A 27,331-nucleotide genomic window follows, 5' to 3' on the forward strand; every position below is an offset into this window, starting at 1 on the left:
AATGGACTATAAAGATTTGATGGGTTGTATAACTGTGAGTGAGAGAGGGCAAAGGTGAATCACTGGTGGATTGTAATGGACTGGAAATGAGTGCTGAGTTGGAAATGAGATTTCAGTGGAATGGAGGGGGGGTTCCTTAGACATGCTCATGCAAAGCTAAGCTTATAACAGGTAAGAGCAATCCACTTGAGAAAACTATGAAGAATACTCAACTCAATAAAAACCACAGGGTCGCTTTTAATGTATGAAGAGAATTCCTTCTGTGATCATCTAAAAAGTAACCAAGCACTTTGACAGTATTTGAAAAGGGCCTCTTTAACCTCCAAGTAAAAACCACTGGCAGGAGGAGTGTTTGTATTTACTACAACTGTTCATAGAGTTTCTTTAATGATAACTTTATTCATAAAACTATTTTAAAAACAGCCATTACAAAAAGCAAGAATACAAAACACCAAGGAAAACAAGCAAAATAATACAATAGCATATAAAATCACGTAAATTATATAATACAACATCAATAAAAAGTAAAGGAAAGAAATGTTAAAAGAAACATTTCAAGGAAAAACAAACAATCAAGGAAAATTAATTAGTAAAAGTAAGTTTTGAATGTTTTAAAAATCTATCTTAATAACAAACAACTTTGATATTATGAGATGTCACTCAGACAGTAAGAACACCCTTAAACTTGTTCGATGAGTATCCCTTTGTAGCTTAAGTTTGAGATGTCCCGCTCACTTAAATATGAAGTTAAGGATATTTCAGTGAAGCCCAAAGAAAATGCTGAAACCATTTAAATAATGTGTTTTATTACTGATTCTCCTGGATCAGCATGTTTGTGTGGAAGGTCCAGCGCTGCCAACAACAGTCTTACAGTCTCGTCTTTTCAGATGACTGGATCCGGACACATTCTCCCAGAACTTGGCCAGTCTCTCTTCGTTGTAATTAAGGCTGTGGTAACGCCAGGAATGTTTGCCATTTCTCCCCTTTTATTTCCAGTGGATTCGCGTTTTATTATTACTCTTGCTAAGTAATAATTGCTGCACATATTTGTGAAATGGGCAGAATGTGAGGCAATTAGTTTTAATGATGTGCAAGACAAATCTGTACGACAGCAATTACTGTGACAATGTGCTCAACAGCCCAGAGGCAGGGCCCAGAGACAACACAGACAGGCGGTGATACACTGTACACTGCAGCCAAGCAAGAGGCTTCATGTGGGGCACATGTCAGGCCCAAGTCACTGACCTGTCTGCTCTATTGTCAGTGCAGGCATGTTTGTCTGGTGTCAATTCTGTGCCTCTCAACTGAAAACAGGTCGCACGTCACTCGATTGAAAGCATATCCCAGCGTCAGCCAGCCGTGAAGCACCATTTATTGGGTTATTTTTCTGCCCCGCACTGTTTCTCAATTCCATTCAGATGGTTTATTTGAAGAATGCAGTTTCACACATTACAGAGTTCTCCCCCTGCAGTAAAATGTCACTGGAATCTGTGGCCCATTTATGCCACCGCTTTATCCCCAGACTTGAGGTTAAACAGACTTTGGACAAGGCGATGGCACCCAGCCAGCCTGTACTTTAGTTAGATGATGTATTTAACTCCATGCCAAACAGAGCTCAGGCAATTCCTATTTCATCCCATGATGGAAAATTTGGATCACATACCAAGTTATACAAATCCACAACCACATTTCTCTAAATGTGTATGCTTCATCAAAAAAAGAGTCTACATTTTCCTCAGAGTCGTTACAACGAAATGCTTGAGTGAACTGCTTGGTCTAAATAAAATTTGCTTCAGCATAAAGCAGAGTAGAGTGGTGATTGTCTGATATTTAATCTTCAATTTGTTAGTTTTTCTCATCATACCACAGGCTGACGATGCGTAATGCAGTGGTCTTTCATTTAAGATACTCCCTGATCTGAATAAACCGAAATGCAGGGCTGAATGGAAATAAAAGTCTGACGCGCGTTTTTATTTTTGAGCTCAATCCATCAGGAACAGCATTTTTGGGCTCCACTGTTCTTTCTGTCAAGACTTAAAGCAACAACAAGTGGCCCTGCAGTCTGAGCAGTATCACAATCACAGGAAGTGTGCAGCAGGTACACCACTGTTCGCACCTGGTGGGGCCCTTTTTGACGACAGCTCTCCTTGCTGCCAAGAGCAGTGGCAGCGTTCCTGCCTGCGATCTGTCAGCGTCCGCAGCATCTGTGTCAATAGCATTCCATAGCCCTGTTGACAGAGCGCCGCTGTTTGCTTTTGCCACCACAGACCAGTGGCCTGATTTACTGTTTGAGGACAATGTCATAAATCCTCAAGTGCCGTCTACTACATACATTTGTGTCACAAGATCGAGGGCTTGTTTACTTTACATTGTGTGCCACAGGACTTTCAGTACTCCAAGAAGTGTGATGGGAGGGTGGGATTATATATTATACAGATAATTTTTCCATGACCATAAAGTGACCTCAGCGCTGTGTATTTGCAGACTTGATAAATATTATGCACACATTCATCTTTTATGTTCCATAAGCCCCTTCATATTGGGTTTGTTTTTCAAATAAAAGATACAGCTCCACAGGCATTTTCTCTTCCTTTTATTACCTTTTTAAACTGCCCATTTTAAAGTAAGACACGCAATGGATTCTAGATAAGTGACCAACTGTATTTTTAGGAAATCGCCCTTTACAGGAATTCCGGCGGCGCAGGCTTTACCTCAGTGAGAAATTGGATAAGGGTTTAATGTAAGTGATCATATGAATTTAGACGAAACTGCGCAGTTAAAGACTCAAGAGAAATTGAACATGACAGCCCCTCCAGGCTCTCCGCTGAATGAAAAGGACAAAAAAGGTTGAGAAGTGAAACTAATGGCCCTGTGATTGAATCAAGTTAAAGTGAGCCCCAGTGTTGAGATCAGGGAAAGCCATAAAGGAGCAGTAGCAGGAAAGCCACTCTGCTCCTTCTTACAAGGGGGGCACATGCTTGAACATGACCCGCTGAAAACCTGATCTCCATCTGTGCTCTCTCTTCAGCGGACTGCCAGCCCCCCTGCCAGAACCGCGGCTCCTGCAGCCGGCCACATACCTGTGTGTGTCGCTCAGGCTTCCAGGGCCCCCGCTGTGAGGAGGTGGCCCCGGAGCAGGTGTACTTCCGTGAAGGAGGCGCCCTGAGACGCGTTCATCCCGGCTCCAACCCCTTCCAGAGAGACCAACCGCGGAGAAGGCCCTCGGAAAGGCAGGTCATTGATAGCACCAAGGTTCAGACGCCACGACCTGCCACCACCAGACAGCCTGTGTAAGTGAAGCAGCTGTGTCACCCTGACTTATTATAGCAGGAAGGAGCCTCACAGCTTTGCCAAATAAGGTTAAAAAACATTCAATACTTTAACATGAAGATTGGACATCAACTCCAACTTATTGCCTGGTCACACCAGAAAGCGTTATATTATAGTAATATGATGATCGAGGGACTACTGCTGTTTTTGGTAAGCTAATGGATAACATACTAGCAAGTTAGCATTGCTCAGTCACAATTCTAAATTGAGCTTTTCTCCACACTGTGCCATTTACTTCCCCCTGGCATTTTATTTGTTATTGAAGAGAATTTAATAATTCGTTGATCACAATCGTTCAAAAGAGCAAGATAAAAGAGGCCAAAATAAAAACAAAGTTAGCTAGCTTGTCAATTAGCTGATGCTCGGGTTAATTGGCAGATGACAGTAATACAGAGAGATATTAAAAGGCGGATGCCAAAGTTAGCTAGCTTATCAGTTACCTAATGCTAGCGTTAAATAACAGTTAGCAATACTTATAATAAATTATATATATATATATAGAAAGCTAGGTAATTCATGAGAAAATAGGGTCATTAATTCAACTAGCTTCAGCTCTTGTTTAATAACTCTCTACAAACAAATTGATGTTAGCCTATACATCAGCAAATTGGTTTTCAATATAGTCTTAATTGAAGCACTGACTTTCAAAGCAGCTTTTTTTTAGAGCATATACAACTTGTACTTGCACTAAATGCACAGTATTTAGTGTTTTTCACAGAAAGATATATTTGAAATGATATATATATATTTGAAATGATCTAAAGGCTTTTAAACAAACAGTTAACAAACAGTAGTTCATTACAATTCTACAATTCTATTCAAGGTTTTGTTTATCGTTGCAATAAATCAAACCAGATGACAATTTACATCCTGAATACGCTTTTAGTAAAACAAATAGTAAGTAAGCTTTTAATGCCATTACTGCCATGCTTGAAAAATGTATTAAGGTAAATCTTTAAAATATAGGAAAATATAACATGATATACCAGACTAGAATATTAACAAATGCTATTTGTTATGAAAATAGAGCTTTCAATGTTTCAGTTGGTTCTTTGATTCAATGTAATAACTGTGACGATAATGTATCCAGCTATACATTAGTTGCTCAGACTAAGGCCTCTTTTTGTGCATTCAGCAAATTCTCCAAAGACTGCTAATCAGACAGGTTTAACAGTTTCTTGGCTTGACCATCTGACTGTTTTAGTTCCAATAACTTTTTGGTTTGATTAATCACTTTACCGTGGTTAGAACCATATTCTTGATCAAGGATGTTGAAAAGGAGTAATTGTTACCGGGAGTATTTTGATGGGCCGTTATTGCTCACAGGCTCAGACTTATCTTGTCAAATTATGCTCAATTTTGGACTCTGGCCCAGCGCTATTCTAATCTTCTCATTGTTAGTTATAGTGCCATAATTTGTTTGGGCACTGAGGTCATCATTCACTTTTTAGCCAGTTTGTCATCTGGGATATTTCTCCCCAACAAACCACTTAAACATGTTCTATTACATCTGACATTTATGGTGCTCCTCTTGATAATTAAGAGGATCTTATGTCATTTCGTGCTTTTGCTGGTGTTACGGAATTACGCTGGCTGAGCCATCCACATGTTTGTGGTAGCTAAATGAAAATCTACTAAATGTGTTGGCAGATGGGTCATTAAATAGTTTTATTTATTCATCCCCATTTCCAAAATGTTCTAATCAATACAAGACCTCTGTAGAGTTGCACAGTTGCTATGCATATGTTTGCTTTGTTCTTGAGTCACAGGACATTTTTGCGTCCTGAGTCACATCTGGGACAAGAGAAAGAGACAAGGTTACAGGTTCAACACTGTAAGAAGCAGACAGTGTTCTTGAGTCACAAATGCCCTTACTATGACTACACTCACTGCCATGTTTCTATTGAAAGTGACTAACTGTTTGTAAGAGGTGCTGTTAAGTTCAAGATGAGCCATTTTCCCCTGCTGTAGTGCAAAATTTCCAAGCATGCAGCTCAGACTAATCCAATTACTAGTTGACAGATTTCCCTGAACTCATCAGGACATAATAATAACTTCTGCCAGAATTGTAAAACATCTTCATTAAAACATTAAGCTAAGAATCATTTGAATGCTTTACTCTCTTTCATTGGTACTTCCAGGAAGCAATTTGAATGCTCATGTAATGCACGTTTTAAGCTCAGTCCTCATGAACTGCTGCGAATGCTTGCATGCTCTTGGCCCAGAATGATCTTTTCGGGTGGAACAGTCTTCCCCCTGGAGAAGTGGTGGATGCAAGTCTTGGTTTCATATATCAGCCTGAGGTTCCACTGTTTCCAAAGCCAGGAAAGCACGAGCAATGTGAGGTCACAGAGAGTGAGAGTCAGATAGAGAGACAAAACCAGTGCCAAGGCTCAATTAAGGAGTAAGAAGAGGAGTGGGGGAGGACAGACACTCAGGCTCAGATAAATCCACTTGAGGGAGCAAAGGCCACGTCGTACATGCAGCACTCAGCCAGTCACCTTTAATTTTTCCCAACTAGCGAAGGTGTGAGCTACTATATATGTCTTTCTTGGAGCGGACTAGGCTCGTTATGTCAGGAGCACCCTGTTACTGACCCAGCCTGTCAAGTGGCGCCAAGAACAAGAAATAGTATAGAGAAGGAATGAAACAAACAAGGAGTGACAGAAGAAAAAGAATGATAATAAAAGAGAACATCAATCAGAGAAAGGAAATTGTTCAGGTGACCAAGAGAGGGTGGTTGACTAGTTTAAAGTGTACAATCCGTTAAACTTTCTGTCTAGTCAGCTGTGGTTCCCAATTGTGAAGCCCCACTATGTGCATGTCAGCAGGCGGCAGACAGGGAAAGTGTAGTGTCTGTGGTTGAATTTAAGAGGTTTGTCAGCATCTCAGTTGATGCTTATCTCGATTTTAAGCAGACCAGCACATTAAATGTGTGAGGGGAAACACAGGCTTTTCTGATTAGACATTAAGCAACTAAAACAGGTTTTGGATTCTGTGTGAGAGAATGTTTTTAATAACACTTGATAATAGCAGCCGCCTTTTCTCTGTCATTTAACAGTAGGTGTTTTTAATAAACAGAATTATTGATAATATAATGCATCAAATTATGATTCCTTTGTAGTAGCCTTATTGCTCTTACTCAAGCATACCAAGAAAATTCAGAATTTAGGGTTTTATGCAGCTTACTGACATCAGAAGCTCTAAGAGTGATTCCTGGGGTTGATCTTGACTCCAGCTTTAGCCAGGGTTTGATGCTCTGAAGATATCCTGTCCAGCAGTTAGACTTGCACTTTCCCACAGTTTCACAATGTTCATTTGTAGAATTCTCAGAATAAACCCCTGTCTTCAGATATAACATAAAGGTAATTCTGCCCAGACTTTCTGTTCATATTTGACCATTAGACAATGTGTGTTGTTTGGGCCTATTTTCCCCAAAAAAGCTTGTGCAGACATTACCTGTAATCTACCTAGCAACACAATCAGTATTCAAACTATGGAGTAGCCATCAAGGGGCTTAGCTCCGCTAAAAGAGACAAGTTCTATGGAAGCACAAGTGGGGTGATAGATGTATACAATACAAACAACATTGAATTAAGCTTACCTTAGACGTTAATTCTAATAGTGTATATCCGATATGTGGTTTTAGCCCATCACTTGTTTACTTTGGTTTTCAAGAGAAAAGAAAAGAACCGTCCCGCCATTCCCCAAAAATCCAAAGTTAATCAACCCTGAACACAATGTACCTACCAAACATGTGTAGAATGTGGCGAAACAACGTTTTAATTTTGCGAAGGCACATCTGGCACTAGTCCAGGAGAATTAACATCAATTTGACACAGCACAGTCTGTATCAACACACCTTTACAATGTTTACTCTTTCTCTATTGGGCATACTAAATCCTTCCATCCAAAAGATTTGCTTATTTGAGCTGGAATTTCTCTCTGTCACAATTGAATGATGGCAGACATGTTGTCAACCCTGTTCAGGCACACCTCCACAATGAAATGTTATTTTAGAGGATCAACGGTTTCATGAATAATCCCAATGAATGAGTTCAGCACGTTTATCAGTGACAGCCTTGGGATGGACAAAACATATGGGCAGCCTCCTGTTCTGTGAAAATTGTGAGACGTCAACATAACTCCATACCATACTCCCTCTTCTTGTATTGCTGTCTCTGGTCTTTTCCTCTGACCCTTTAAACTGTGTCCCAAAGGTCTCAGCTGCCTGATCTTTGGAGTTTGAACTGTAAAACTGAAAATAGGAACATCCCAGCACATGCAGCTGGCAAACAAATAACAGTTTCCTCATTTGAGGCAGTAGAACAGCTTTTCAATGTAACCTGGCGTTTCCTGTGAGCCCTGTGCTCACCAGTGGTAAAGGACTTCTCCCTGTCAGCACGGGACCCTGTTCATCACAGCCAGTCCGTCATATCCCAATATGAAGGTCAGGGCCAGTGCTTAACACATAGAGTATGTCATGTAGGCTAAACTTCACATCCCTGCCATTCTCTTACATCAGTCCTCTGCAGGAAACAGAGCAGGGCAGTGCAGGATGTGTGTGCAGTATGCAGGTCTTCCCTCCAAATGTTATCTTCCTCTAGGCTATGTTACATAATCGGAGTCAGGACAGCTGGTAGCACCTACCTGGAAACAGAGCTGTAAAGTGATAGTATACATTCAAATGGCCATAATCTCTAAACTAGAGCGCAAACTTGATTTTATGACTAATCAATTGAAACATATAATGCAACAGTTCTTCATTAAAAACCAATAGACCTGTGTATTTTATTAATAACGTTCATACCCAGAGGAATCTCCAATTTTATTCAAGGTACATTTGATGAAGAAAAAACACACTCCTAGCCAGTTAGCCAGTCTTTTTTTAAAAAATAGATCACGAATATTCATTGATTTTTGCTGCATAATTTTATTTAAACTTTGAACATGATTTGTGCCTGAGTTGCATCAGATTTTCATCTGCAATGGTGATAAAAAAAACTCTCATGATCCCACTCTGCTTCATAACGTCATTAAGTCTTTTGTTATTGTTTTCATTAAGAGACCATTAGTGGCAGAAGTTGTGTTTACCTGAATCTTCTATCGTTTGGTGCATTATGGAGAGCAGTTGTTCTGCTACTGAGACGCAAGGGGTGTTTTGAACGAAAAGTAAAACTAGTTCACTTTTTGCCACAATTCATTGTGACATCAACTGGCAATTAATTCAACTTATAAACCTAAACTTATCATGAAATTAATTACCAACCACTGCAGCCCCAGCAGTGATGTTGTTTACTTCTTAGATGTAATGCTAACATTTATTTATTTAATAGAACAACCCACCTGCAAGTAAGGCAATTATGTATCAATGTTATTTTGATTGATTAATTCCTTGTGATCTGATACGATGTGTTGTATCTATTGAGGGTAGCACAGAACAAATGACATCATTGCTACCATTGCTAATTGTGGAGGATGGTGCAGATACGCCAGTGACTAGCTATAAGAGCGAGTGTATTTAAATGTTCAAAAACATTTCAACGTATCAGTTTTTTGGCGCATTACCTAAAATAACTGCTCTGTACACTTTCTTAAAGTGTGATCTGCTTTAGGGATGATTATGAATTTGGTTACACCCAGTAACACACTGAGACATTGAAGAAAAATAAAAACACCCAGTAACATGGAGAAAAAAGACCCTTAAAAGTGGGTGATACATACATCTTCCTCTGCATTAACTGCTAATATCAGCCCTACAGTTTGCCCAGTGACTAATAGGACTGGCGGTTCTGTGGCTTGTTGACTCAAGGCTTAGCACATAGCCACACAGCTGTTTCTCAGAGGAAACTGTGGTCATAGTGGGAGTTCTCCATGTTAATCATGGATCACTACTTGCTTTCACTCCAACTCCAGACAAACCACACTGCCAGCGCTGACAGAAGTCCCTGTCAAAATCCTGTAGGTGACCTCAGCACCTGTATTGAAATATTATTTTACAATCATCACCAGTTTTCTTGGATGTAATGATGAGAGGAATTTGGGTGTAACAGAAGCACAGGGCTTGAAATAAATATGATCATAAACATTGTAAGGCAGCAGTGGAAATTCACTCAAGAAGTTTCTCATAACTCAGCTGAGAGGCTAATAAATTAAGAGAAGCCCAAATCCCACAGTAGCTTTCCATCTCATAATACTCTTGATGCCTTTGGCTTTGATCAGATATGAGTGTTCATAAACCTAAAACATATATCTAAACATTCAGCCTGGGAAAGTTTTCCTACTGTACCACCTGGCAATGTGCTTTGCTGCTCCATGAGGACATGTACAGTCTTCCTCACGTCTCTGTTTTACTGTCATAGCAGAGGATGCCTACAGCCGAGCTGCGTGGTAAAGTGCAGGGTTATTCCCGCAGGTTGTACGTGTTGTTTCCACATGAATGGGACTCTATCTCTGTTTCAAACCAGGCATATGACCATGTGTCCAGAGCTGTAAATTGTATCCCTGCGTGGGTAGAATGGGAATGAACTCGAACGGGGTCAGGTTAACTGGCTTTCAGCTGGTGTATCGCAGGCATGTTTGTCTTGGCATGCTGGTGCTACAAACCTGACCTTTGCCCTGAGCTCGGTCTCTGGTGAGCATTTTCTCTTGCGATATGAATGGCATAGGGCTTTCCGGAACATGGACATCCTCTGACATGGTTTTGTGATGCTGGATGGCTGCATTGTGTACTTCTGCCACTATGGGTTTAAAATCAGCATGGCAGAGTGCAGACTCAGCTATGGAGGCCACCCTGTCCTCATGTGAACTTTCTACATGCTGGGAAGGGCAACAAGATTTTGCACATTTTGATGTAATGGTAAGAATTAATCAACACTATTTCTGCATATGTTTTAAAAGTGTTTCTAGATTTTTAAACATGTGGAAGCTGAACATACAACAATATTGAATAAGCCAGACCAGGAAGAGTTGGTGTTTTTTTTTTTTTCTACAAACACAGAGCCAAACGAGTCCCATGAGTGTTTGGCTTCCTGCTAAGCCAGAGGGAACAAAAGACCATAGAGAACTCAGCAGTCAGCGTGGGACAGATATGTCTTTCTCTCTCTCTCCATCCCAACGCTCTGGAAGCCCAATGCGAATCACACTCTGTGCTGCAGAGCCAGCAGGCCCGGCGTCTGTAGCCAAATCTATTTCATCCAGCAGGCTTGTGCAGATGCAGCTGTCGGAGAGACAGATACTGTACAGCAGTTATAGGAAGAGGGGCGCCTATCCCAGAATGCAGTCCAGCCTCCAGCTCCGGAGCTGAGGCAGATGGAGGCAACATCAATCAGGCTCGTTCCCAGATATTGGGGAATGTTTTGAAAGCACAAATTAGCGGTAGGTCTGTGCATAGGACCAGTCAATGTGAGCTCCTGAGGGGCCAAGAAGTGTAGCAGACCTCCAAAGGTGGCAACGATCATACTCAAGCTCCCATTTCTTCTTTGTGTCCAGACATCATCTTTCTTCCCTTATGTTCTCTGTGAACGTCTGCTAAAGGTTTTATTGCCGTGCAAACCAATGTTGCAGGTCTGTTCAAATATTCCCTCAATCATGCCTGTTGTTGGAAACCCTCTTCGGTTTACAGTCAAAGCAATCTGACATATGACACTCAGCAGTGTAGGCACAGTCTCAGTCAGCACTTTGTAATGGCTCTTCCTGCTGACCTGTCTTGTGGCATTTTACTAAGTAAATGATCAGAGCAACTACAATAAACTGGGGAGTATTGAATAGCCTCTTTGCTCCCCATGTTTCCAAGCATTTTGATTCTGGCCCCCGAACCACGGCAACCACACTGTCTCGCCTCCATCCAGAATTTGGCCTGTTTGGATTTCTTCTAGCTTGAAACAAAATGCTGAGGTGAAAACAGACAGGTTGCCCCCACCACTCCCCCCCTGGAGATGAAAAGGTAACTGCTTATTCCACACTTTTTGGCCTGTGATCGAGCAGACTGCAGTAGTCATATGTTTTGATCATGTAATGTCTGAAAACCTCAATGAGGTCAAATTCACAGAAAATCTATTTTCATGCCGACAGTGGGGGGAGTAATAGCTATAAAATTAAGTGGAACTTCATCTCTTCATTTGTCTGTGTAGCCCACTGGCTAATCTAAATAACAGCCTTTGCTAAATAAATTTCACAAGAAACTGTGCGCTCTCCAGTGTGCAATAGGCCCAGTTGTTGCACTAATATAAGCCCCATCCCCAGGGGGAGAAGAAAAAGCTTTCTGAATCAATCCAGCCCCTCTGTAATTCATTTCACCCAGGCGCTGGCTGCTACTAACGGGATTCCTGGAAGGCCCGTCCAGACAGAGAAAACATGATTTAATCCAGCCTCTGTGGCTGGTGCGATAAGCCCTCAGACACACCCAGATTTTCACAAGGGGAAATATTCTGCCAGGACCAACAATTATCCAAGTCATAATGAGAAGAGATTTTATCAAAAAGAGACTGGGCCTTAATTGCTCACTGATGTTTGGCCTTATGCATCCACGCATGAAGAACTTTTTTCAGGAGAAAGGAGCTTATCGTTTAAGCTCTGTACATGTTCTAGCAACCTGGTGTTTGCCAGTGATTCCTTTTTTTTAGTATGGAACATATACGAGACTTCTGGCACTACTGACAGCGAATAAATTAAATCAAGCAGCAGTCAGTCAAAATTTCATCATACAGTTTTTTTCTTCTTGTATTTCGACTACTCTGGAAATTCATTTTCATTTTTCCAAGAGTGAAATCTGTTGTTTGCCAAGACACATTTTTTACTTCACCCATTCATTGGTGCTCTAGTGGCAGTGATTGATTGCCATCCAATCTTATAGTTTGTGCACATCTATAATAGAGTGTGGCACACTGATATTATTTTTATATAACCAGTGATATACAATTAAAATGCTTAAAAGGAATAGTTCAACATTTTGGGAAATATATACAAGCTTTCTTGCTGAGAGTTAGATTAGAAGATTGAAAAGACTGATACTGTATCTGTGTAGGGAAGATGTGGTTTCACATTTGAAATCACATCTGTAAAGCATTGATTCGACTTAGTTAGCCCAACTTTGTTGTCCAGGAGGCCTTATTATGGTTTATTTGGATTCATGCAACTCAGGTTTTAATTTAAAATTTAATTTAGATGATTTTTTTCTAGTTTCTAGTCTAGTTTCACTGTTTTTATTTAAAAACCACATCATTTTTGTAACTATGGGTTGTTGAAGACGTTTAGCTGCCTGTGGAGTTACACGTGGACAAAACAATGGCAAAGTTTTCTGATGAAGCCATTTCTGACAGGTGATTGTTTGTCCACCATCTGCAGGCTCCTGATACCTTCATGATTGCTCATGACCACCATCACTGACAATGAGCTACAGTGATGTGTGAGACACATCTAAATCATTTCGATTCAGTAACATGATCAGAAACAAAAGTTGGATGGGTCGTAATAATGCTTCAGTTGTTATCACTGTTTGTAGGACTTCCAAGCTAATAAAATACAAAACCTTTTGGCAATCTCACACAGCACTATCATTGGTAATGGTTGATTTGGATAAAGTGCAATTCAAAGTACATTAGGTGCATGTAACTTATGCTCTGCTCATATCATGTTCACGTAACTTGGAACTCGTACTGACATTTACACATCTTGTTTTTCTGGCTCAGGATGAAAGGATGTTTGTGCTCCAGCTGTAAACCCTTTAGTGGTAAAAAGATCTGGGCATATCCATTTGTCCTTGCACTGACTGGCTGTTTGAACTAGCCTTTGGCATTGTAACACTATCAATTGACAGAGATCTGTCAAGCACTAAAGCTTACTAATGTGCAGATTAAATATTTTTTGATTGTTTAACAACATCATATGGCTGTTCAAGTTATGTTTGAACATGTCCTTCCAAATCACCAGTAGAGAACTAGTGCGGAGCACAAATCTCTGTAAAATTACATGTTTTCACACTTCACACACTGACTAAGAAATTGGGTTTAATGTATCAATTAGTTAGTATGTATGTATGTGGGTTTTTTTACGTTTCGATATGGCCATGGTAACTAGCCATTTATCCCTGTTCTTGCAGTCTTTACACTAAGCTAACTGGCTGCTAGCTTTATCTACTGTAGAGAAATGTTAGCAATATCAATCTTCTTATCTATCTCAGCAAGAAAAAACAATACTTCCAATCAAATCAAACTACCCTTGTAAAACAATTATCAGCATTGTTGAATTGAAATTGTGAAGTTCACATGCAATTATCTTGCAAAACAAGCTGTGAGAAAAGCCAAGACTTTATTTATTACCAGAGATTTAACATCTACAAAAAGCTGTAATTTAAGAAAGGCTTTAATGTGACAGAGGCTCATGTCGGGTTATTTTTACATTCCCAATAAACACAAACTTTACCACCAAGCCATCGAATAACTTTGTTGCTACGCTGTAACACAACAACAACATAATGAAAATGGGGTTGGATGTATGTATTTGTGCCTGCTAAGCATCAAACCTCCAGATTTTATTGGAAGAAACACACAGGGAGCTTGGTGGTGAAGAACGAATGGATGAGGGCGTTCTGCATAAAGCCTAAGGAATGAGATGTGTGACCGCAGTGGGGTTTGACCACTGGCGGTACACATGGTTTGGTGGACTGACTGGCCAAGTAAGAAAGGATTAATTATTTCCCTGCCCGCAGAGACTTCTTTCACCTCCTAAAATACACCATGGTCATTAAGACTGACCAAAATCTGAATCAAGCTTTTCCCATCTTTGCCTGTGAGCCCTTAAAGCTACATCAGACTTCAGAAAACAAACACATCATCTCCCATTATAAAGAAATTGACCTACATTTTTCAAATAACAAACAAAGTAAATCATTTCTTATCAAAAATCTGATATAAAAGCTGACTTTTTGCTAAATCAAATTCTGAACAGACAAGTCATACTTGGAACAGGAATCACAGTCAACCTGTGATAGTATCTGTATGATCTGGAATGTTTTCCTTTTTCGTAGCTACATCGTAGTTAATGCTCTGGACGTCACAGAGATTCATAACACTGTTGGGCTTTGAATAGCAAAACATGAGCAAGTGTGACTGTGTAAGTCTTTGCTAATGTTCTTGAATAACACCTCCTGGGACTAGTTTCAACAGTCTGCACTCTCCTTCCTCATCTACGAGCTTTCGTCTGTGAAATGTGGAGCTTAATCTGTCTCCTGCTAAAAACCATCTCTCTTGACATTCCCAAATCTAGAGCAGAAAAGAGAAAATGATCCTTGTCCATTTCAAGGTGTTTCCCTGTTTAACAGTGTCTCACTAATATATTTGGGCTGCATGATTTACTTGATTCATCACAAACCACATGAATCCAATCTCATAACTGTTGGTTTGTCGCTCCGAAGGGAATGCATAAAAGCTCTGGAATAGAGAATAATAGCCAATATACTTTGTTGAATCCAAAAACTGTTTGTACCCCAAACATAGTGCTCTCTAAAGTGTTCAGTTCTCCTTTTCTGACTATAAAAGTGCGTGTCCCAAGTAGAGTTATAATTCTTGTCTTCCAGTGTTTGCAGTGGTTGAGCAGCACAAAGTTTTCATTGTTTCAGCTGAGTGTTTTAGATTTCTGCTGTTCCCTCCAGTTAGACTGATGATCCACATATTCGAGGTCAAGTTATGAAATGAACAAAAGTCTTTCACACATTCTCTGAGTGAGATGAATGTGTATAAACTTTGATTTACACTTGGTCTGATGGCCATTATTTCATTTCCCATTTACCAAGTAGCTTTCAAATTGCCCTAATTATGTTCAGCTCTTATGTAATAAGGGTTTTTGGCTGACGCTCCATCTTGGAAAGAGGTGAATGGAAGAATTAAACATTTTGTTTAAATAAAAAGATTAATGACTTGATTTTCCTCAGCAGGATAGAGAGACTCTTGTTTCGGCTTGCTGATGGTTTGCCACTCGTCACTCTGAAGGTCATGTCCAGTCCAACACACGAGATCTGTGACGAGACAAAGTGATAAAGCTGGGAGCTACCGAGTTGTGCGGTGGGATCCAGACCGGGATGCTCGTGCTGGACACTTCTGTCTGCTGTCAGACTCTTGTTTTGACAAGCCTGTTCAAAGCCAAATGGCTCCATCCAACCACCAGACGAGCTTTTCATATCAGTCTCTTTTCTGCATTAGCTGCCATAAGCTGACAATCCAAGCCATTAGATGTGGGTTCGGAGTTTGGTATTCTCAAACAAGTCAAAATGAAAAATGAGCTTTGCCAAGGTGGACTTGTGCTGAGCTTGTGCTGCGAGGGCCTGTGAAAAACAATTTAATAACACAATCCTCTTTGACATCCCGAGCCCAGAGAAACTAGGTTATCTGTCTGAAATACATTAACTGACAAATATGCTTCATTTAAAATTTTAATTTATAGAGACAGAGAGCAATGAAGCACCTCAGAGACTTACACTGTAACTGTGAGTGAATGAGTCAGCTGTGGCCCATACATTACTGTGCGGTGCTTCACATAAACATTTTTCTGGTCTAGTCATGCTGAGTGAGCTATGCAAATGGTTTAAGATGTAAACAGTTCCAGAGGATCTGGGTCACTGCATGTATGTGTGTGAGTAAGTGGGTCTGAATTTTAAGGTGAACTGGATCATCAAAATTTCCCTGTCTATCTAAGAGGCTCCTTCTTCGCAGTGGGCAACCTACAGACACAACACACTCACCACTGGGATGATGGCATGTGGAGTTTTCCAAGTCGCCGTTATGGGGTTTCCTGGCACTTAAAAAAAGGCACCTAACCAAATTTCCAAATGTATCTCTCCCCGTCACACACACTTTTCATCAAAACATCAAAGTGCACCTAGTGTTTTGCTTGGCAGTGCAAATCATTTGGTTGACAACATGGTTTATGTACAGCATCAGCGGAAGCTGAGAGATCAGAGGGTTTGCAGTCTTTTTTGACCGTCCTCCAGTTCTTGGTCCTGGCGGGTGTTTTCACAGTGCTCCACAATGTGCTGTTTGCGCTCCAACACTCTCCAACTCATCTGGGTCAAGAGGCTTGGCTGGAACTGCCATCCATACTGCCTGTCATCCCTTCACGAGAGCAAATATTCACATGTTGAAATGCTGAGATTAGTTCAGAGACGAAAGCTATGTAGCAACTCAGAGCCAAGTAATACTTTTGCAAAAGAATTGGACTTTTTCGTCCACAGTGTAGATTCTTGGCCATTAGTTTGATTTTGTAATTTCCACAAATATGATGAGCTTTTGAGGTTTAGTTATAATTGCTCGCCGTACATGTGAAAAGAATAATAATGAGTGAAAGTGGACCACGCCAATGGCTTCGTGTCTTAGTTGGAGGCCTCCTTTGCTATCAAATATGAACCGATGCTTTGATCAAGTATTTGGACTGAGATTTATCAGCTCATGAGAATTTTTTTCTCTTTGAATATAATTATTGAGCACATGTTCTGAACTTGAAATAAGACATGTCATGTACAAAATCCAGTCGAGCCTCATAATGCAACTGAATCTCCCTCATGTAATCAAAGTGTTTACATAACAAAACATAATTTAGTCTGTTATTTCAACATTGTATGTTGTTTTTTGGCCAATTAGATTGATTGTTCAAGGTTTTTATAAATATAATTATTTGCTTTACTTCCAAGAGTAAGATCTGCAGATTGATACTAATGTCAAGGCTATGGAGCTAAAGCCAGGCAGCAATTAGCTTAGCTTAGCATTATACATGCAGGATGTTTGTATACAGATTAGAGAGGACAAGTGTCAATTAGTGTGATTTAGAGATGTTTTCCCCAGTAATGGAGAAGTGTAAAAATTAGATAGCCCAGCCAACGTGACAAAAGCAGAACCAAGTGTATTTTCAAATGGGGCAGAGTCTGATATCGATGGATGTCTAGTCTTTACCATATGCTGAATCAGCAGCTGTCTTATCATCCCTGTTGGTTAAAATTGTATTGCTATAATTCAATACCCCCAAACCTTTTTCCATCTGTCTTTTCAAACCATGTTCTGTGTAATCTTGGCAGAGGTCTTCAAAATTACTTTCAAGTCACCCAGAACAAGGAAGGGGAATGGTTCCTCCTTGGATCGCAGGGGCCTTGAAGTTCCCTAATTATGACATCAAATGTGCAGTGCGAGTTGCGCTTGCCCTCACCACCCCCCTGAACTGCAGGCTGAGAGGGCAGCGCTGAGCTCATGCTCGGCGAAAGTAACTTTGCCATTGAAAGTGAGGGAGACAGAAATAGCAACATCTGGCCAAGCCAAGGAAGCGAGACAGGAAGCTTGCAGGCCAGGTGTTCCAGTCAGCATTGGAAAAACGTGGTCATAATTTGGAGTGGACAGGGTAGCTGGGTCACCTCCTATCTGTCCTTTCCACCTTGACACAAGTACCTCTTATTTCCCTGTGACACGTCCTATTCCTGGGCCTCGCCCTTTACATTCAGGACCTGGATCAGCCGCTGTCAGCTATAGGTGCTGCCTGTAGTCGTATGAAAAGATGACGTAACAAACATTTGTCTCCCTTTTCCCCCTTTCATTTAGTGTCCCGTTTCCAGTGGCTACAGGAATTTAGCCTGTACTCTGTGAGGAGAAGAGACATGCATAGGCTTGTGCTACATCTAGCACAGCTGGGATAGGGTGTGTGTGTGTTTGTGTGTGTGTGTTTGTGCGCATGTACATGTATGCATTTTTGAGTGGTAGTATTATGTGTTATGTGCTTGATTACCATTGTGTATCTTCAGAGACTGATTCAGTGTATAAAAACGTAGTGTGTGGCTAAAAACCACATACAATAAAATGTTAATGCATGGTTTATATCCTCATTTGGTTTCTGATTACAACCTCAATTACATCACAGGGCCACAGGTGTGCTTTGCGGATGTTCTTCTGATCTACCCGACATTGTTCGTCTTTGTCTTGCTCTGTTGACTGTCTGTCAGGGCAGATCAGTGGGATCCAGATGTTTTCTGTGGGGCTGAATCCCAGCACTCTTGGAGTTTTCCTAGACGACTGAAGCCAAGATATGCCGGTCTGCCTTTCTGTCTGAGAGGCACGCACCACCCCCTAGGTCGCTCACATGAGCTCAGCTTCCAGGTCATGCAATACAGGCTCAGTAATTGACCCAAATCAAACGCTCACTGGTTAAAAAACGTGCCCCTTGCATCTCTGGTCGTGCTTTGTTCTTAGACCTTAGTTTTAATACTTCCTCCAACCCAGGGCGACCCTCAGAATGTTGCTCTCTGATCAGCCGCTGTCAGACAGAACAGGGAGTTCATAATCTAGTCAAGCAGACACAATGTGTGATGGAGAGGTTTTGTAGTCGTGATGGAAATATCTAATGCGTTTAATCACACAGTTTTCTCCGAGGCAAACAGACCAGCCACACAGACATGCACACATGTGTGCACACACTCACACACACACAAGATGGAACCTGTGAGTCTTGCTCGCTTTGGTTGCCTGATTTTCTGTTAATCAGTGATGAAAAATTGTCTCTTACGAAATGTCTTTAATGTTGAACATAATCTTTCATTAATTAGTGAGGGTCATGGCTCTCTGACTTACAGCAGATGTTGGTTGAGAAACCCTGTGTGCTTAAAGAATTATTTTTATTAATTTAATTAAAACTCTAAATTGTTGAGTCTTATCTATAAAGTCAATTAAGCAAAGCTATGACCTAAGAGTGCATGTTTGTCTCTCAGGGATATTATTTTCTGTTGCACACAATCACCATGCTTAAATGGATTTCACGGTGATGACCATACGTAGCTGATGGGAGTGTATATACAGTATGTGCGGGACATTAGCCTTTGTCTGAGGTCATATGTTTATGGTCCCGTGTTGATGTGATTGACAGGACCCAAGTGAGACGGGGACCCCCTGACACCTCCCCTCAGCAGACAGGGACCTCCCGCACTGTAAAACGTTATCCATCATCCTCTGGGCCCATCACCTCCAACGCTCTACCCAGCAGTAATGGGCATGGCACTGAGCACAGGAACTGGCATGGACACAGACATGGGCAAAACAACGTACACTCCTTTAACGCTCAAAGGACCAACGGGGACAGTCAGCTAAATGGACAGTTCAACAACGCGCTGCAACCAGCAGGTAAGGACAGAAAAAATAAACACTATCTAATCTCACTTTCCATGCATACTTAACATTTCCAATCTCAAAACAAACATAAGCCAATTCCACTCAATTTACAGAAGCTAACACATCCTGTGGTGTCATTGCTAAATGCAACTTGAGCCACAAACAAATTGGCTGCATCCCAGGCTGCAATTCCCCTCTCCCTCTGTCCAATCATACCACCCCCTCTGTGGTCTTCATCACACTGAACGGATGAATGTTTCATATTGAAGCTACATGCAGTGTGTGTGTGTGTATGTACTGTTTTTGTTGCATTTTTAGGACCTTTTCCAGCATATACATTGACCCTGCCAGGATTATGAGTTAAAATATAATTTCTGAGGTAGAGTTAGGGATAAGATGTGAATTGTGATTCGTCAGGTATAAAGTGGTCATGGCTAAGGTGGTTTAGTTAGGCTGTCCACAATTAATGTAAGTCAATGCAAAGTATTGATTATGAATAGCTGTGCAAACCTATGTGTGTGTGTGTAAGAGAGAGAGATAAGGTATTACTCAGGTTGTGAGGACCTACATTTCTTGACACACTCACATTGTGGGAACTTGTCCTCCTAATGGGGAAATAAAGGAAGTCCCCATAGTGTAAATCATTACACATTTGTAGTCATGTTTTAAGGTTAGGTTACGGTTAGTGTCAGGGTTAGGGTTTGGCAAGTAGTAATTACAGTTAAGGTGAGATCAAGTTTCCAGGAAATCAATGTAAATCAATGTGTGTAGTTGCTGGAGAAGACTATGAGCAGTGTGTTTGTTAATGCAGGTACTATGATATCTTTGGAAATGTGCACTGTCACCTCTCTGACATGACAGGCACTAAACACTGGCGCCTCGACCCTGAACAACAACAAAAAAAATGATCTCGTCTTTCCTAATTTTTAATTCCCTTTCACTACCTCATCTTGCTCTGATCCACTGTCCAGCGTACACAGCTGTCTGCTGCTCATGCTTCCCTTGTTTTTAAGCCGTCTACCAGGGCAACGGCTGTTGAACAGCTTCCCACCATTACACAATGTTCACTTGCACTCACACTTTCTTTGTCTCCTCCACACATACACACACATCCAAAACACCTTCTCCCAAAGATAAAGGGCTTGGATGCTCGCCCGATACCTAATAGTATTCACTCTACCATTTGTTGGCCTGTGGCACATCCACATCACTCATTCAGCTGCAGCGTGCCACTAGCCAGTCGTCAGCACACACCCTCACACACTTATAAACCTCCCTTTGCCCAGATGGGGATTGTGTCACAGTGAGGCTGAGGGAGAAAGGATGCAGCTCGTTTCCAGCCTGTCTCTGCTGGTGCTCCTTCTCAAGCAGGTGTGTGTGTGTCTTCCAGGGGCCAACCTCACCTCCAACCTGGACCGCATCAAAATCGTCTTCACGCCTATGCTGTGCCGCAGGGTGTGCGGCGACGGGCGCTGCTACAACAGTTGTAAGAAGGGAGACATCACCACGGTGTACAGTGAGACCTCGCAGCAGCAACAGCAGCAGGCAAAGAACCAGGGCTTCAGACTTTGTGAGTGTCGACTCCAGGCCCGCTGATCTTTCCCGCCTGCTGCCTCTACTCTGTGCTTTTCTCTCACTGTCTACCTTGCTTACTTTCCAATGCTCACAAACTTTCCTTGTGTCTCCATCCCCTTTTTATGGGGTGTGCTTTTACAAAATGGGTTCCCAGTGGCATGCTGCACTGTTCTGAATACCAAGCTCATAGGAGGCAGAGTGGAGGAGATTAAAACTGAGAGCTATGCTGAAAACTTTCACTGTCAATAAGAAAGAGAGACATGGAAAGTAGGAGAGACGGCGGTAGGGCAGATTAAAAGCGGGCTGTGTAAAAAGGGGACTAATCTCCCCTCGCGCACACACACGTGGTGGTCCAACGCTCACAACACTTAGCCCCATCTCTTTGCGGTTTACGCCTCACGGCTAGCCCCGCTGTTAACCATTTAATGTGCTCCCTGGGAGAGAAGGAGCGTATGAAAGAGGAGAGGGAGAGGCAGAGGGGAGAGAAAGAGTAGCAGCATGAGCAGGATTTTATAGGGATTACATTAAACCTGCCATTTATCCAGGGGGCTTTGCTTCAAATTCACGCAGGAGTGTCCGTGGGAAGGGAGGGGGTGGCCAATGCCAAGGGGAGGGTCGTACCCCCTGCATGTTTCTTAGTTGGGTCAGCAGCTATAAGGGTTCAGCTAAGACACAGACTAACTACTTCTCATGGATTAGAGGTGAAGGGTACACATCCCACACACATCCATACAAGCCCCTCGAACATGCACCCATCCTTCACCTCAGTGTGCAAGGCTCGTTGGGGAGGACCCAGCTGACTTATGAATATATAAACAGGTTGATATTGCAGATTTATGTGTCCATTAATGGGGTTTTGGAACGTGGTGTGGATATTCCAAACACTTCAGCATCCTGGCAGAGGCTGCCCACACGATTACATTCCTGGCACCTCCGCTTTTTCCCCCAGCAGCAGTTTGTTTTTATGTCCCATTTTTTATCATCTACGAATCTCCCTTCATTATGTAAAGGCATGTGTTAAAGAGCATGTTAAAAAAGAGATTGCTTTCCATTTAGGCGAGCATCCTGTTATTTCTCGGGTGTGCGTGTTCGTAGAAGAATGTCAAGTAGATGACAAACAGTTATCTCATGCTGTTGTTATGTTCTTGTAGACAGTGCTGTAAAATCAGGCTGAGCACTTATAACAGGTTCCCTGGGTACAGCACTTATTAAAAGCCTGATATTAAATTGAGTTGAAGTGTGTTTATTGAGGGAGAAGGGAGTGTGTTTATTTGGTTGTTAGTGGTTGTTAATGAGACAGATAGTCAGACAGGGAGCGTGGCGTACAGAGTCGACAGTCTAAGAATAGTTCCTGCCCCAATGTGGGGGTGGAACTGGCCTGAGAAAGACCAGGGCTGCATCTGATAATTCCGCTAATCAGAAGAGGCCCTCCTTTATGTCTGGACACAACACTGGACCCCTCTCAGTTAGTTTCTGTCTCTCCGTCCCTGTCTCTTTTGTTTTCCATCCACTATCTGTTCAATCTCTATTTTTATTCCGTCCCTCTGTCTCTTCCCTCTCCAGTCACACGGTTGCTAATGCTGTGCGACAGGGAGCTAATTACCTCCATGCCACTGAGACTGTCCAGTGTCTGTCTGTTCCCTGTTTGCACCCTGTTTCTGTCTCTCTCGATGATTCAGAGAGGATGCAGCTCAACGGCTCAGTTTCCATCACTAGTGTCCTCTTTCATTACATATTTGGGCCATTCCTATCTCCAGCTATCTTTTTTAACCTTCCTCATATCTGTGTTGTGTGCAATAAAAAAGTTCAGGTCTTCACTTTTTAAATCCTTTGTGCCCCAGAATGGTTCTTTTTCTTATTCGTCACGGTTGGATGGAGTTTTTTTTCCCCATTTGATAGTCTTTGATGTTTTGAGTTAGGAGAGTTCAGGTTAGAATGAATCTGTAGATGGGAGCAGGCTCAGGTATGTAGGGTGCTGAGCTGGCACCCATCCCTTACGCCAAAAGATAAGGCCAGAGAAGAAGTCTGTGAAAGCAGCGCTGTCAAAACCATCTGGCCAGTTCCCTCTTTTTCTCCCCATGGTAAATTGCAACCTATAAATCAAAGTGTGGATAGAAAACGTTTTGGAATTCAATTTACTCACATGATTAAGACCAAGTTTCCCTGCTTTTAAATTGTGTACAGCATTAGATAGTTCGGGAATTCAAATTACTTTTCCTACAGCCAGCCAAGCAAGTGTTTCCTACAGATATGCATAGACTTGTATTTTCTTCAAATAGTAACGGGGTGTATCCTCACTCATCACCCCACAAAGGAGTATGTAATTACCTTGTGAGGCAAAACATGCCAATGAAAGAGGTGCCGCATTAGGGGCAGTGTCCCAGCTCTGCCCTCAGGACAAAGTTGAAACTCTGTAAACATCTAATGGAGCCTGCCAATGCCAAAGCAGAGAACAGCATGACAGTTTCTGTTTGCAAACTATTACTGTTTGCAAACAAACCTCGCCCACATGAGGCCTCTACACATGCCCTTCCTGTTAGGACTACTCCTTCTGTTTCTTATTACTGCATCCTCGTGTATGAGGTTGCATAAATCTGTCGAAATAAATGTAGCGTGTTGTTTTCTCTGACGAATTTCCCACTTGTAATAACCTCTTCATCTTTTTCTCTTGACCACCCCTTCCTCTCATTCTCCCATTTTATGCAGTCTTCTGTCAGATCCCCTGTCATAATGGAGGCAGATGCATCGGCAGGGACCAGTGCTGGTGTCCTTCAAACTCAACGGGGAAGTTCTGTCACCTGCCAGTGCCGGCACCTGCCAGAACCAACCCTCACAAAGATGCCAGCCACCAGGGACCCAAAGCTCCATCCCACTCCATGTACACGCTGCCTCTGTCCAATCAACAAGGTGATCACTTAATGCTGCGACTAATCGAGCTCACCAAACTGACCTTTTGTTGCATGTCGAATTCAGCTGCATCACTCTCTACTGTCTCCAAACCATTCGTCTTTTGTGGAGTAAGTATACCCTGACAGGGTTAAGTGGATGGTGCAACACACATCATCAGAACTGTCAGAGCTGTCAAGACAACTATTAGTCAGTTGAACTCAACACAAAATATTTACACTGTGATTTTGCCACAAAATCTCCCTCTTTTAAATGTTAGATTCATGAGACTTTTATTTTTTGCCAATTGCTCCACTTTGACTCTTTTAAATAAGCAACTGCACACTTGATTTTCAAATCTGTTTACCATGCATCACTCTGCCTTTGTGGGCCAGCAGTGGAGGTAAGACTTTATTTTGAGCAGAGCGAGTAATGGATGACGCAGTGGAAGTCCTTATATTGTTCGCACAATGCTGCTTTCATCAAACATGAGTGAAAATAAGAAACAGAGCGAGGCACCATCATGAAGCTATAAGAAGGAATATAAAAAAAAGATTTGCTCACTTTCCATCTCTTCTGGTATTCTTTATTTCCTCTGTATATCTCTCTCAGAATCTCACTCTGTCTAACATTAAGTAGAAGCAGAAGCAGAAGTCTTAGATTATTTAAATTCCATTCAGAGATCTCTCCCTCCTTCATTTCAAAAATCATAACTAGAAGACATGAGTCTAATGTCTGCATTGTCACGTCGCCACAAATAAGTTAGCCTTCTCCTCTGCCTGCTTTATATACACGCACAGGCAGTTTCATGTTCAGGACTCTTGATAAGGTCTATTTCTTCTTCTTGGACTCACCCTGACATTTGTCTGTGAGCGTATGATTCATGACAGTGGGTCAGGATTCTGGGAAAAAACCCTGGCACTCCCTGAAGATGGATGTTTCCCCTCAGTCAGGAGGACAAAAGAACTCATTCTCTTCACTACAAAAACTTCTCAGCTCCTCAAAAAATCTGTTTTTGGTCTTTAAGATGATTTGATTTAAACCAGAGGATCCCAAACTCTTTGTGTTGTTGTTGTTTTGTAGTATTTTATGGTGTCTTCACTGCCGGGAATCTCCCCATGTAGCTCTCATAACTTAGTGATGAAGCAATCAAGTGTTTGTTGAATAAGTTTGTGCAGCAGGTCAGCTGATAGCTTGTAAACATATGTATACAGCTTTTATCCCATTCATAATTAAAAATTTGATACTGTAAACTATCCACTGTATTGTGTAAACTGTGTGTCCCTTCTTGTCCAGTGTCTCTCCACCCATCCCTGGTGAACGTCCACATACAGCACCCTCCAGAGGCCGAGGTCCAGATCCACCAAGTTGCTCGGGTACAGCCAGGGCAGAGGCCGGCCACCACAGAGGGTGCTCACTCTGTCCAGCAACGCTCCCAGCCTGGGAATGGACACGAAATCATCACTGAGCACAGCAGCAGGCACACACACATCAATGGGAACGAGAACGGAAATGGACATGACCATGCCAGACCGCACAACCGTCAGAATGGCAATGTGGGAAGATGCTTTCAGGAAACAGTCGACGGACAGGTATCATGTTAAAATACACTATGCACCCTGTCATCACTAGCTGGGCTTCACCACCTGGTATGTTCGTTAAACACAGTGGGAGAAAGTGTTGTTTAGCCACAGGTATCATTATGTTTCTGTCTCAAAAAGGACGTGGGCCTGTGGAAGTGATTTATGTAATATCCAGGATTTATGAGCTTTGACCACACTAGTCATCTCATGTTCCACCAGTTTGCTAACAAAGGCATGTTATGAGTTAGGTTGCGTTCAGAGGACAAAGGTTCAAAATGAAAACCAGCCCATGTGGTCCTTCTCCAGGGAGACTTTTCATGGAACCATGTATGGCATGTAGGCTACTGCAAATATATTATACGAGATAATGTATGGATGTCATAGCAAACATGAATGGGAAGGACCTAAGTGGCAATGCATGAGCTTGGCTAATCCAAGGCAGTTAAAGGTGGGGTTGTTAATTTGTTTCTGAAACACTTTTTATCTTATTTGTTGAATCCTCTTCACGTCCTGATAGCCATTAACAAACAAAGCAATCTGTCATCAGTTGACTTCGCAGGACAGATATAAACACAAACTTGAAGTGATTGGTCAACAAACCTGTCTACCTGCAAGTATACTTTCAAAGTATATCCTGCTCTTGCTAGCTTTTCCAGGATTACCAATCCTAGTTTTGCTACAGCATCCGAATGCTTGGCTTTAATAAGGCATTATGATTGACTTTTAGCTTTTAGGTTTGCAGTTGCAACAAAAAAATGATCCGCAGAGTTGTTTTTGCCAGGATTTCTCCTTGAACAAGTTAATTTTTCCTGAATTGAAAATATACCTTGCAGTCACATTGTTTTTTGAACCCTGATAGCAAAATATACAAAATAATTTTTCATTTTTTTTTTATAAGAATGTCCTCTTGGTTGCATCTTGGATTTCAAAAAATTTCTCTTGTGCCAAAAATCCAGTAAGTAAAGCCTGATAGGAATCTCTCGTCACAATTAGCCAAAAGCCTTAATGAAGCATGCCAGGAAGTTTATAGTTCCGCCTGAGGCTAAGTGTTTGTGTCCTCCTCTGAGTAACCAGTCTCAGATGTGTCTGGTTTACTCTGTCCTTGCAAATAGGTATAAACACACTTACAAAATTCAACTCCTTTGTACACACACACCCACAATTGCGCACAAACAACCATGCACAAACATGCAACATTCTTTCTCAATACTTTTTTCTTAGATTTAACACAGATGTGCATTGTTGTTGTAGTGTGGCAAGCCTCTGCCAGGCCTAACCAAACAGGATGATTGCTGTGGAAGTGTGGGTGCCTCTTGGGGTCTCAACAAGTGCCAGAAGTGTCCAACCAAACCAGGTAAGCCCAACTGACTAAAGCCATCAGATCTGAACAATTGTTTACTCCTACTTTGTTCCAATCACAATTAAATCCACTCTTTTTCTAATCTGGTCTAATTCTGTTGGTATTATTTTCTGTTGTGCTCTTGGTATGTTGATCTCTCTGTGTTTTTATATTGTTCAAATCAGCCAGACGCAGCTGGGCTATACTACATTTTGTTTAGTCAATGATGCTTGTTATATTTCCAAACAACAGATCTACACTTGGTGGATTTCTGAAGCATTCATCACAGGCAGAAGCAATACACACGCCTGCTGATGATGACTAGCACAGAGCAGCCATCATTAGATTTCTGATCTACTTTCAGGAGCCTGCGTGACTTGCCCGTGCACCCGATAGTGAAAATGAAGCAGTTTGCGCTTTCATAAAACCAAAACCAGAGAGTGAATGAAAACACATTTAGCATGAAGATGATAGTCTGGCATGAG

The 27,331-nt window shown here is 41.7% G+C and overlaps 1 protein-coding gene across 2 annotated transcripts in view; it reads left to right on the forward strand.

Annotated features, from left to right (window-relative positions):
- The window catches only part of LOC109627899 (latent-transforming growth factor beta-binding protein 2), an 84,484-nt gene that overhangs the window by 11,683 nt on the left and 45,470 nt on the right, over positions 1 to 27,331 (forward strand). For both annotated transcript variants that reach the window (XM_069535706.1, XM_069535707.1), the window contains exons 3-8: positions 3,029 to 3,290; positions 19,222 to 19,475; positions 20,854 to 21,033; positions 23,745 to 23,945; positions 25,221 to 25,516; positions 26,759 to 26,861. In XM_069535706.1, the coding sequence (XP_069391807.1) occupies positions 3,029 to 3,290; positions 19,222 to 19,475; positions 20,854 to 21,033; positions 23,745 to 23,945; positions 25,221 to 25,516; positions 26,759 to 26,861 (1,296 nt within the window). The remainder of the gene's footprint in view (positions 1 to 3,028; positions 3,291 to 19,221; positions 19,476 to 20,853; positions 21,034 to 23,744; positions 23,946 to 25,220; positions 25,517 to 26,758; positions 26,862 to 27,331) is intronic.

The sequence above is a fragment of the Paralichthys olivaceus genome, chromosome 12, assembly GCF_024713975.1.
Source record: "Paralichthys olivaceus isolate ysfri-2021 chromosome 12, ASM2471397v2, whole genome shotgun sequence".
Taxonomy (NCBI): Eukaryota; Metazoa; Chordata; class Actinopteri; order Pleuronectiformes; family Paralichthyidae; genus Paralichthys; species Paralichthys olivaceus.